General features: G+C 34.6%; 1 protein-coding gene across 10 annotated transcripts in view; it reads right to left on the reverse strand.

Moving 5' to 3' along the window:
• Positions 1-2,772: 2,772 nt before the first annotated feature.
• QKI (QKI, KH domain containing RNA binding) overlaps positions 2,773-12,891 on the reverse strand; it is a 332,499-nt gene continuing 322,380 nt past the window's right edge. For 5 of the 10 annotated variants that reach the window (XM_039531810.1, XM_039531809.1, XM_039531808.1 and 2 more), the window contains 2 exons: positions 11,169-11,274; positions 2,773-8,420 (listed from right to left, as the gene is read on the reverse strand). In XM_039531810.1, the coding sequence (XP_039387744.1) occupies positions 11,240-11,274 (35 nt within the window). In that variant the 3' untranslated portion in view covers positions 2,773-8,420; positions 11,169-11,239. Of the gene's footprint in view, positions 8,421-11,168; positions 11,275-12,891 lie in introns of those variants that run through there. The other 5 variants (XM_039531814.1, XM_039531813.1, XM_039531807.1 and 2 more) reach the window with 2 other exon arrangements.

Here is a 12,891-nt window from a genome sequence, read left to right on the forward strand (position 1 = left end):
GCATTTGCTTCAATCCCTCAGACAAACCTACAAGATCTCTATCAAGTATTCTTAAAACTACAATACCCACCTGCTGAAGTGAAAAAACAGATTGACAGAGCCAGAAGAGTACCCAGAAGTCACCTACTACAGGACAGGCCCAACAAAGAAAATAACAGAACGCCACTAGCAGTCACCTTCAGCCCCCAACTAAAACCTCTCCAGCGCATCATCAGAGATCTACAACCTATCCTGAAAGATGATTCCTCACACTCTCACAGATCTTGGGAGACAGACCAGTCCTCGCTTACAGACAGCCTCCCAACCTGAAGCAAATACTCACCAGCAACCGCACACCATACAACATAAATACTAACCCAGGAACCTATCCTTGCAACAAAGCCCGATGCCAACTCTGGCCACATATCTATTCAAGTGACAGCATCATAGGACCTAATCACATCAGCCATGTCATCAGGGTCTCGTTCACCTGCACATCTACCAACGTGATATATGCCATCATGTGCCAGCAATGCCCCTCTGCCATGTACATTGGCCAAACCGGACAGTCTCTACGCAAAAGAATTAATGGACACAAGTCTGACATCAGGAATCAAAACACTCAAAAACCAGTAGGAGAACACTTCAATCACTCTAACCACTCAGTGACAGACTTGAAGGTGGCAATTTTACAACAAAAAAACTCCAAAACAGAGACTGCTGAACTTGAATTAATATGCAAATTAGATACAAGTAACTTAGGTTTGAACAGAGACTGGGAATGGTTGGGTCATTACACTAATTGAATCTATTTCCCCATGTTAAGTATCCTCAAACCGTCTGTGGGTCATCTCGATTATCACTTCAAAAGTTTTTTTTCTCCTGCTGATGGCACATCTCAATTGATTGGCCTCTTACAGTTGGTTTGGCTACTTCCACCTTTTGATATTCTCTGTATGTATAAGTATCTTCTTGCTGTATGTTCCAGACTATGCATCTGAGAAGTGGGCTGTAGTCCACGAAAGCTTATGTTCAAATAAATTTGTTAGTCTCCAAGGTGCCAAAAGTACTCCTGTTCTTTTTACTCAAATGATGTCATACTAAATCCAGAGATAATTGCATAAATGTATTCAGTGAAAAATATTAAGAGAGACCATTTTTTGGTGAGAAATCCACTTTGCAGATGCCAGAGTGATAAATCATTCCTTTAAGTGTATGTGGCCATTGTAAAGAGCTAGAACTTTATAGTGGCTTGAGTTAAAATAATATTGGTCTGGCTCCTTTTATATTGACTAAGTCTGGTAATTATGATATTCAAGCAACTATAATCTTTTCATAATTTGGTAGAGTCCAAGTTGCTCAATTTTAGTGTGCTTGCAAATCTATATTAGTCTGTGGTGTCGTATGTATACTGTATGCATGAATGTGTACTCATTAACTTTTTCTAGTCTCTAATTGTAACCAAAGCAATACAACAGCAATTCTTCAGTAAAAGGGGATATCCAGGTAGTCTGATCATGACAAAAATTTAAATCACTTCAAAAAACAACACCTCTCATAACATTGTTAAAAGCATTAATGAACAGTAAAGTGTGAAAAATGTCGATTCTTTATTCTGCTGTTTAAATACAGAATAAAATGTGACTTTTCAGAAAATAAAACTATAGTTGCAGCATTGATAGCTTCCAATAGGCTTTTGATAAAGTACATGCACTTTTTCCAGTTATTTTATTGCACATCATGTACAGTCACACTTGGTGTTTTATTTACAGGTGTTTTGGCAATGTCTATTTTCCCCCTCAAAATACATTATTTTGTACAAACAAAACCTTAAATGTTTCACACAAACTGCCACAAAAGAAGTCAGAAAGGATATATACTCTATTAACTCTTCTCTAACAGTAGTTTTTTAGATGCAAATTAATTTTCACCCTGGGAGTCAAATTTCTCCCAGTGCAGTCTGTTGTCAACAATGGACACCCAAAATGCTGGCACCAAGAAGCTAATACACAGGGGTGGCTCCAGGCACAAGCACGCCAAGTGCATGCTTGGGGCGGCAAGCCGCGGGGGGCGCTCTGCCAGTCGCCATGAGGGCGGCAGGCAGGCTGCCTTCGGCGGCATGCCTGCAGAGGGTCCGCTGGTCCCGCGGCTTCGGTGGACCTCCCGCAGGTGTGCCGCCGAATCTGCAGGACCGGGGACCTCCCGCAGGCAAGCCGCCGAAGGCAGCCTGCCTGCCGTGCTTGGGGCAGCAAAATGCCTAGAGCCACCCCTGCTAATACAGCAAGTAACCATCTGCTGCGCATGACACCCTCCTCCAACATGGAACTATACCGCCTGCAATCAATGAGCAGGCACATAGGAAGGAGACTAATGTGTTTTAGTTAACCAGTTTGATTCAACATTGATTACCACGTCAGTGTAACGGTTCTCATGCTTAGTTGAAAAAACAGTATACAATTAATGTATTATTTCACAAAATGTATCTCTATATCAAAGATCTATTAAAAATAAACTAGGCATTCCAAGTACAATTACACACTTGCACTTTAGGAATGTTTGTAAAAAGCATTACAAGGACTTTATTGTGTAATGTGCCATTTAGAGTGCCCGTTTAATTATCCAGATACATAAGAAAGTTTCATAGTTATATTTTTCTGCATTCTTTTTTTATTGGGTAGCAACATACTTTAATGTGATTTTCCTACAGCATTTTGCAGTGCAGAAAACTTTTCAGTGGTCCCCATAGATTTAAAGGGTGTGATTTGGAAACAAAGCAATTTTAGCTTGCTATATTATGTATCAGTGGATTTTTACACAAACTTGTTAAAAGATCTGTTCAAATAGTATATTAGTAAATACTGATTAGTAATCTAAAACTGATTAAATATCTGCACAAAAAACTTAAAGTCAGGCTTTGGGGACTCTCTATGAAACATATTTTGGTTTGATGCACAGTAAGATTATTCTCCAAGAGGCTGATTTTCTGAAGTGTTGTTTTTGAAAAATATATTGCTTCATCCAGTATTTATTTAAAAGTGTTTTGTTGTACTTCTGTTTACATTTACATAAAAAATTAAATTAAATGAAATAAAACATACTTATTTAAATTGACTCCATTTTACTGGAAGGAATTGCAGTGCTGTAGGTTTTCTTGAATACATGCTTTTTATAAAATCTGAAAGCCATTTTCCCCTCCAGAATTAAAAACACAAAAAATTTTAACAATAGAGCAACACTGAAGTTTTCAAGCTCAAGCGCCAGAAATTCATCTTAAATTGTTGCCTTTTTATAGTTGACAAGATTTTTAGTTAAGCACTTAGCTATGGAGATAGCTATGGAGACCTGCACTTATGTTCAATAGTAACATTAATTTGTGTAAAAAGAGTTATTTTGCTTTTAAGGCTAATTGTTTTCCTTCAGTTTAAAAAAAACAACCACCCAGTTCTCTTCTGGGCAAATGTTCATTACTATGTATAATTGACAATGAGATGAAAATGCCCACTGTGGGCAAACTATGACAGTAGTTCATGGATAATAAAAGATAATGAAGATCATAAAGTTGTATCGTAAGCATCCAACTAATTGCCCCTGGAACAAAGATATTTTGCTATCCAAAAACTGTAACAATGTCTAGTCCCACCCTGGAAGTTTTAATCAAATTTGTAGACATTTCAAAGTTTAAACACTTGTCCTGCCTCAAACATTTTGAGCATTTTCTATATAACTCTAAATTCATAGTTGTGATGTCACATTACTGGAATCATAAGGTTCTGATTTTATCCACTATGAGTTATTTTCTTTTTACACTGTTTCATTGAATTTTTGGATAGCAATGCATTCAGAGTATAAGCAATGAATGGCCCCCAAAAGTACTTTTTTTTGTACACGTGTAACCTGTTCTAGATGCATCAATTTTCTCTATTTTACAGTTGCATCTGTACAGTTCTGTAAATTAAACTAGATGTTTAAATGGGTATTAAAAATATCTAGTTGTACATCAACATGCCTAACAAATTAATGCACAAACTACGTATTAATTAGTGCTAGGCCCAATTTTTCTACATAAAATTAAAATTAACTTAAAAAAATTGGGAGAACTTTCCACTTTTTAAAATAAAAACTATTACAAGGATTCTGAGATCTGTAAATTAAAACTTATGACAACAAATGGAAAAAACCCAGTTTTGAACAGATGCTGATTTCTCATCTGAATTTTTATTCCTAGGCAAGCAGATTGCTAGTTCACAGAAAAGTAAACTGTCAATATCAGGGAAATAAGTGATGTGCATCAAGAGTCTCCCAAGACAATACCTGGTAATTATTGTACATTTAAGCACAAATCTTGGAAGCCTAACCAGACTACAAACAAAACTTCAAATAGTAGAAAATTTTAAATACGAAGTTTCTCTGTAGAAGTCATTTGCATAGAAGCTCAAAAACAAAAACTTATTTACTACTGTGTTTTCACCACTTACATTTCCTGCATTCGTGTTGCTATGATTATCCACAGGTACAGAGATCACAGGTAATGAGCCCTGGTATTTGAAATGGCTATTTCTCAGTAATATAGTGCAACAGGTTTAGTATTTTGTACTTTCTGTAGTCATCAGGAAATGATCCAGCTTGATCTTTGGCTTTTAAGAAGTTGTACTCCCCTGAGCTAGGTGATAATGACAGACTACAGACGTACAAAAAAATTACATAAATAGTATGCCAAGTAGGAAATAAAGCAATCTGCAGGAAAATCTTTGTGACGTCCTAGAAAAAAAGCCAGTTCTTTGCTTCAGATACACAAAAAAATATAGTCCAGAAGTAATGTGTGCTTATACAAAATACAAGAGAGTCACAAGATGTGACACTGAATCGTGTGCTTTAAATAAAGAATGGCAAATTTCAATGAGATTTACTGTGACATCAATATGGTTCAACAAAGAATCAAACTGGTTTCTCTGGGTACACCATCACATGATTTACCAATATACTGGCATCTTTGCTCTTTTGCTGTGAGCTGACAGTGATTATTTTAGAGAAAGAAAAAGTAACGTGTGGAATTAGTAATGCAGATGCTGAAAGGCAAGTGGCAAGACTACAAGAAAAATGCTTCAAATTATGCTACTTTGTTTCCATCTCTACTCCACCTACCCCCAAGGTAAAGGCCAGAATGACCAAAAGCCAATTTAATAGTAGTGTGCAGAATCTCAGCCGACAAACAACATAAATACAAGTCATGTGTTATCTGTGGTCACGTTCTTCAGGGTTAGTCCAGTAACTCAAGACTTTACATTCTTCCGTCTTTGTTTGTTTATTTTAATTAAACATGTAATGGTTAATAAACAGACATAGTCCAGAGTTAGTAGGTTGGTATTATAACATTTATTAAAATAATGCTATGGGTTAATAGAAACAGCAAAGAACCAAAGAATTAAAATGCAAGCTATGTAAAAACCCAACTAAAACCCAAATATGTCTAATGTATTCATCCAGTAGCTAACTAAAAGCCCAAGAAAGACAACACTCCCAATATAATAAAGTACTGCAAAACAATTGGCAATTTTCAGTTATCAAAATTGTGGGTTTTGCATTTTTGTATCCTTTTTTTCTCAATCAGGAAAAAAATTGAATGTTTTATATAACATACATATAAAACAAGATAGAAAAATACATTATAAACTTGTAACAATGGCTGTAAATACATTATCTTACATGTTTCTCATAGGCAATAGGTTGGTTATGATACATACACAGCATGAAACTACTAAGATAATAAAGAATAGACAAATACATGTCATCTGTACTGTTACATACAAGCGACACTCCCATCTACCCACTCTAAAAAAATTACATAATACTGTCAGAAAGAAGTCTTAAAACTACATATTTTAATAAAGAAAAATTCAATAAAGAATGATAATACTGAGAACCAAGGCATTCAGAGATTTCAAAAGTCATGCTTTTTTTTTTAAGTTGATCCAAAATTTTGTCAACTATGTTTTCAAACGTTTGTTCATTCAGAGCAAACATTACTATTACATGTCACAAACAATGTCCAGGTTTATCATAGTTGAGATGAATCTGGATCAAATACTGGTATTGTTTTAGCAAATCTCTTCTCAAATGTTTGAGTGTCGCAGGTTTATTCAACCAAACAAACAAAAATCAAAATGGCACAGCATATATACTGTAAATTAAGTCAAAACAACTGTACGTGTAACAGGAAGACAAAGCTGGTGGCACGATAAACAAAAGCTAGCTGAATACAAAAGGATGAATGTCTATTGCATAGTAAATAAACTGATAATTGTTTCCAGGTGAGACAAGATGTTAGATGAGGTCACCATACAGGTGCTTAAACTGTAAATCCTCTTTCTTAGCTTACTATTGACCTTTGATTTGGAAGCTATGAAGGTATGCAGGAGGAGAATAAGTTGACAACAGGGGAAATAAATGATCACCTGATATTTGCCAAGTCTAATACTGAGCCATTAGCAAACTGATACTTGCTCAATATTTTCAGAATTCAACACTATTCAAAAAAGCTTCTCAGCTGTTATGCTGGTCTAGCTGCATGAATTTCATGTGGTGCTAAAAGATAATACTGAACTATAGATGAATTTTTAAATAGTTAGTTAATGAGTCTTTCCTGCTTTTCTTTTGAATAAAAAGCAACAAACAATCAATATTAATCAAGCAGGGGCTGATGAGAAATGAATATCTTATACACTATTTGACACTATGGGAGCTGCTTACAAAATACTGGGACATGCTTAGGTCAGACTTAAAATTACTTAAACATGTTCAATTTCATTATTCACCAAACTTCATTCTGTGGACAAGTACAAGGTCTGCTATACTTGTCAATATTTCAAATCAAGACAACTCCACACCATCCCCTGAACAAAATGGAGCATTTGCTGCCCTATAAACATTTGTCAGCTAATGCTCTGATTTAGAATGAGTCAGAACCCTTTGGTTTAGATTGAGCAAGTACATAAAACAAAATGTGTTAACTATGGTTTGAGATGGTGAAAATGTTGCAAGACTAATGGGGGCCAGCATTTGATAGAAAAATTATCAAACGTTTCACATTATAAAATTTGGCAAAGTTGCATCATGCTACTATGGCAAAAATCAGGTATTTCAAATGGTCAACTCATTTGTCTTCCTTTCCCAGCTTCTTTTCACATTCTGGGCGACTAAGTGGCATGCATTAACTTGTTGTCTGAGGGAGGAGCTGATTATATGAGACATTTGACTAAATGACCATGAAGAAAATAAGGCACTTCCTTTTCTTTAGACTTATTCCAATACTTAAAAAATAAAAAAGAAAGACAAAAAGGCTCTTTTGGTCTTTTGTTTCTTGACAACCACCAGAAAAAATCATTTAATGAAATAAAGGGTTGTTCCTTTGTTCTTTTTTTCTTTTTTTTATAACACTTGAAAGTATAAAATGCTACATTTCCAAAAATATATTTTTTCTGCACCAGCACCCTTGTATAGTAAAAGTATCTACTTTTTTGTTCATTTTGTTTCAATGCACTACACTTTATCTACAATTTCATTACATGTATACAGCAAATAGGCAAGCATGGCTTTTACATCCTTAATGAAATTTTTCTATACAGGGAGGTTTAAAAAAAATATTTGAACAGTTTGCCCAGTAATGTGACACATAATGCATGTACCTTGTTCTCATATAATCTTTTAAGAAAGTTTAAATATGGTTAAAGTAATTATAACTCAGATTTTGCTTTCATAGTGTTGCTGTTTTGTTCTTTGCATTAACATAGTTCTGAAAATTCACTGAAATCTATATTTCATGGCACACGTTCTTTTAAAACATCCAATTTGGCAGGCAATAGAAAAAAGGCTGCAACTTTTGCCCTTTGAGGGCACTGGTAGTGACTAAACAGCAAGTCAAATTTTGAATACTTTTTGGAATCCCTTCACCAATGACATCCCTGACCAAAGGTTCATGCATGATGCATCATCACACAGTACATTCAAAGAGAGCTTTGACTTCATTATGAGAAGAAAAAGGTTCCTAGAAGTCGCTCACAGTAACTGCCTCTGTCATCGGGTAGTTAAGGGACATCTGTCTCCATCACTTAAGTGAGGCTTTCTTACCGTTCGTTTAGGGTGGGACACTAAAGGATGATCAGTGCTGAGGGATGAATTGGACCTTATTGCTTTACTACTATTCAGTGCAGGTTCTAGAACCACTTTCACCCAAACAGGAAAAAAAAGCTGAGTTGGAGGACAATAATTTCTTTGTCTTTTTTGTTAGATGGTAAGACGAACGGACAAGTGCCTCAGCTCGCTGCACTGAAGACAGGCAAGCAAAGGCGATTACCAGTTAACTGATCAGCAGGCAGGCATGGTCAGGTCATCATTGGGTGAAGAGTTCAGAGGTCAGAAGGTCATAGGTTAGTTGCCGGTGGCGGCTGGGTGGTTAGAAACAAAAACAAAACAAAAAACAAAAATAAAAAAACAAAAAAGAGAAAGAAAAGATAGAGAAGAGATTAGTTTCAGCTAGTGACGGCTTAATGACAACATGAAAACTAATCACAACTAATAAAAAAACAAGCATGTTTAATTCTGACGCACTGATTGACACCATCTACAGAATGCAATAAAATCATGACAGCCTTGTATCATGATTTGAACATGTGAAGGAGAAGCCCACTCCCACAAAACTGGTTAACAGGAAAAAATAGAAATAAAATACAACTAACAACTAATGGTTAGTAGCAGTCGATGAAGGAAACTGGAAAACAAAAACAATGAACAGTTTTTGGAACTTGGTAAAAGAATTTTGAAACAGTCAGCGCAAAGAATCAGTATCTGACTGCTATTAAGCATTAGTATTTTCCCAGGTGCAAGCATTAATGCAACTATTAATGATGGATGTGATTATTAATAACTGTTTGTTAAAAGAAATGAATCTAAGGAACCTGAATTTTCATAAACAATTTGGTTTAACATAAACTATGGGCCAAACAAGGTTTCTTTTGTTCAATAAAATTTTTATTGCTTTTCAATTATTCTATTTACAAACAACATGGAATTTCTTGGCCTCATGATACAAAGCAATACTAAACTGTAGTCTAGCAGTGTAGGCATCATCATGGAAACCAGGTAAAGGCTAAGCCTATTACTTTAGCCAGCATTTTCCTGTTGAAAATACTATTTTACACATAGGACACTTTTAAAATGCACTTGCATGTAAACACTGTAAAAGTCTTGCCATTTTAAATTCTATACTTCAAAAGCTCTAAGTACATCAAAAAATAGAGAAAGTATCTAATCGATACTAATAAGGCATTTTAAAACTACAGACAGCTTTCTTTATTCATTTTCAAAGCTAATACTCTGCAAATACAATAAAATCTGACATTTCATATACATTCCTGCTTTATATTTTTATATTTTAAAAGAAGCCACCTGTAAATACTATTTTCTTTTGCAAAAAAAACAAACAAAAAACACGAACAAAAACAAAAAAAATTACAGTAAAACATAAAAAAGTTCTCAAGTGGAAAGTTATCATTCCCAATGTTCTTGAGCTGATCCTTCTTTAATCATTCTCTCTCACATTCTCCTTCACCAAACTTGGTCCACTTAACAGTAGTACAATTTTTAAGACTTGTTCAACAGCTTAATCATATCTAATAAATTCTGAGGTTTGATAGAGTTTTTGTACTGTTGCCATTCTGACTAAGGCAGAGGAGATGAAAGTGAGAAAGGTATTCAGTGCAAAGTCAGATTTGTGCCATTTCATAAAATGAAATCCAGTAGGTGTAATGTTCACAGATAGCATATTTTTAATGATCTATATCATGGGTTGATTTACCTTCAACATAATAAAAATGGTTTCTATGGCCTATCATTTAGGATACAGTTTATAAACACTAAAAAATTACTACTGTAACTTAAATGAGACCACATGTTCCCTGAATTTCTTCAAAATTCTGCTAAGTGGGATTTTGTTTAAATTAAAACTGCTGTTGCAAATATAAGCAAAACAAAAATATAAATATTTAATGTGGCACAATCTCACCACTTTACAGGTATACGAAAAACACAGAATCTTAAAGCATTTTTGATACTGATTGCAATTTTGATTAAAACGGTATTAAAATTTTATATATAAATTATGTGACAATTGGTTTTGATAAAAACATTCAGAAAAATTATCAGCATTAGCATTTCTTGTGGAGTATATAATCAAAGTAAGCTACCTTTTTAAGATACCAGAACACCTGTGATACATCCTCTGCCAAGTCCCTGGCCTTCTACAGCACACACAGGTTTGTCAACTGTGCAACACCATTTACAGTTTATTACAATTAAATCAGTCAGTCTCTCTATTATATGAATCAAATTCAGTTTTGGATTATTTATAGAGCGGGATCTTATTCTTAGTAGAAATGAACTATACTTGTCAACCCTTCACCAATTCTAAATGCTTGGTTATAAGAATAACACATTTACATGTTTGGGGGCTCTTGTTTTAAATGCAGTGCTTATATCTAAAAAACTATGCAAAAAAACAAAAACATACTCAAAGAGTGAATACAGTAGTACTATATAATATGAGAACCAGTTTAAAAGTTTTTTTGTGATCTTAGACCCAATGAATGCATACTTATTTTAGTGATATTTAACAAGTGTTTAAAATGCTTTCATGTTGGAAAAATTAGTATTTCGGTTTGCTGACATTGCTTTTAAATACCAATAATGGCAAATTAATCAAAATGTGTGTCATGAATTGCACAGAAGGTGCACATGGCAAGTGTTGATCAATTTTTGGTATTTTAATTTTACAGCAAATTTTTAAAACTCACATTAAGCTCCTCTATGTAAAATGTTTGTAGTATGCCAAAAGGTATGGTTTCCAAATCATACCCCTCTTCTAAATCTCCAAAGAGTGTGCACTGATAGTCTGCTTTTTAAAATTTGTAATAAAATGAATTACAGTCTTTAAAAATATCTGTGCAACCTGTTGTTTGTAATGTAAGTTGCTACAGGTAAGTTGGAACTCTATTCATCAGAAATTATCAGCATCGTTTTAATGTAAAAAATATACAGGTCACAGAACCATGTATAGTCTCCTGAGAGAATAGCTCTCTGTATTCTTTTTTAAAAACATACAAATTAACTTTGAAGAGCTACACATATGGACAATTTACCATCAAAGAAGTGGCTGTGTTTCAGTAGAAGGTGAGATGATTCCAATATTTATTATTTTCAGTTCAATGATTTATAGTTGCAACCATTGCCAAGGCAGCTGAACAGCTGACACGAATTAAAAACAACAAAATTAGTAAATACTACATTGGTCTATTCAAATAAAGTAACCAACAGATTAAAAAAACCTCCATGCCCTGCTACAATGATTTGGTCACCAGCTGTTCCAGGGAAATATCTGCCTAAACAAATAAGCTTTTCAACTGTGGCATGAAGGACACCAAATCTGGGCTCTGAGAGACCATCAATAGGAGCAGATTCTAGAGACATGGGCCTTGTATAGAAATGCCCTGCTGCCCATCTTTCAACAAAGAATAAGAACAACCCAGCAGACTGTAACCACTGTGATGGGATACAAGGGGAAAAGAAATTATTCAGGTAACTGTACAGATTTTATATATCAGCTTGTGCCTTTTATAAAGCATTAAAAAGGTAAAGGCGCTACATAAAATATAATAAATATCTTAGAGAGCCCCTCTCTCTGGTATTGTGTCCATGGTCTGTTAACAAATCAACAGAAGGAGAGAGGTGGAGTGTAGGCTAAATTCTATATTAGGAGTAGACATGCCTGTCACCTGAATTTGGCTTTAAGTACATCAAATCAAGGAACCTGTGGATATCCTATTTTGCTGAGAATAGGTCCTTAGAATAATACTACTCAGCAATTTCAAAACACTTTGCATTTCAAAAGCATTGAACATACATTAATCCCCACAACACCCCAGGAGGTAAGGAAGTATCATCATCCTTAATTTATAGATGGGAAAACATACACAGAAAGGTTAAGTGACTCGCACAAGGAGTCACTGGCAGATCTGGGATAAGAGGTTGGGTGTTCCAGCGCTCAACCTGCACTGCTTCCTAGTCAGTGAATGTCAATAAACCGAAAACATCACTTTTCTTAATAAGCTTAAGTAATTCATTCAAGGGTCCAAGGGCATACACAGATGGTAAGTTACATTTGATGAACAGGAGAAAAATGAAGATTTATTTTCCATTCATTGGTTAGTTAAGAGAGATGTCCAAACACTGGATGTCATCTCACCAACAGGACTTCAAAAGTTGCTTCTTCTTCAGACAATGTATTTTAGCAGCAAATGACAAATACCAAGAAATCCATTTTGGCAAAAGAACATAAAAGAATACTGACTTCACTGACTCAAACCCAACAAACTTTTGAAGTATTATCTTCACAGTCCTTATTTTGTTGAATTAAGTTAGATATCTGAGAACATGAATCTTCTTTAGAGTTATACAGTACAGTGTCTCAAACAGTTTATTAGAAAAAAGGAATCTAAATCTTCAGTTTTCTCCAGACAGGAGGCATTTATTCCTTTACTTCTTTCTCATTAAGCACCCACCCATTCATTTTATTTTTGCAACACCAATCTGATATTTCCACACCAATTAAAAGAGCAAGTTTGAAGGGAAAACCAATTAATGTAGCACTAAACTCTGATGAAGCTGAATCCTATATAGTTCTTATAAAGGAAATCAGTTATAGCATTTTAAACATATCACATGATTTATATATTTTAATAGATGGGAAAGCTAAAGTAGTTTATACAATGTCTTTAAAATTGTGAGCGTTTCCAAAGCTCTAAAATAGTGACTATTTAGATTTTTGAGAAAAAAATATTAATGAACAGGTCAAAATATGGTATT

The sequence above is a fragment of the Mauremys reevesii genome, linkage group 3 (genome assembly GCF_016161935.1).
Source record: "Mauremys reevesii isolate NIE-2019 linkage group 3, ASM1616193v1, whole genome shotgun sequence".
Classification (NCBI taxonomy): Eukaryota; Metazoa; Chordata; order Testudines; family Geoemydidae; genus Mauremys; species Mauremys reevesii.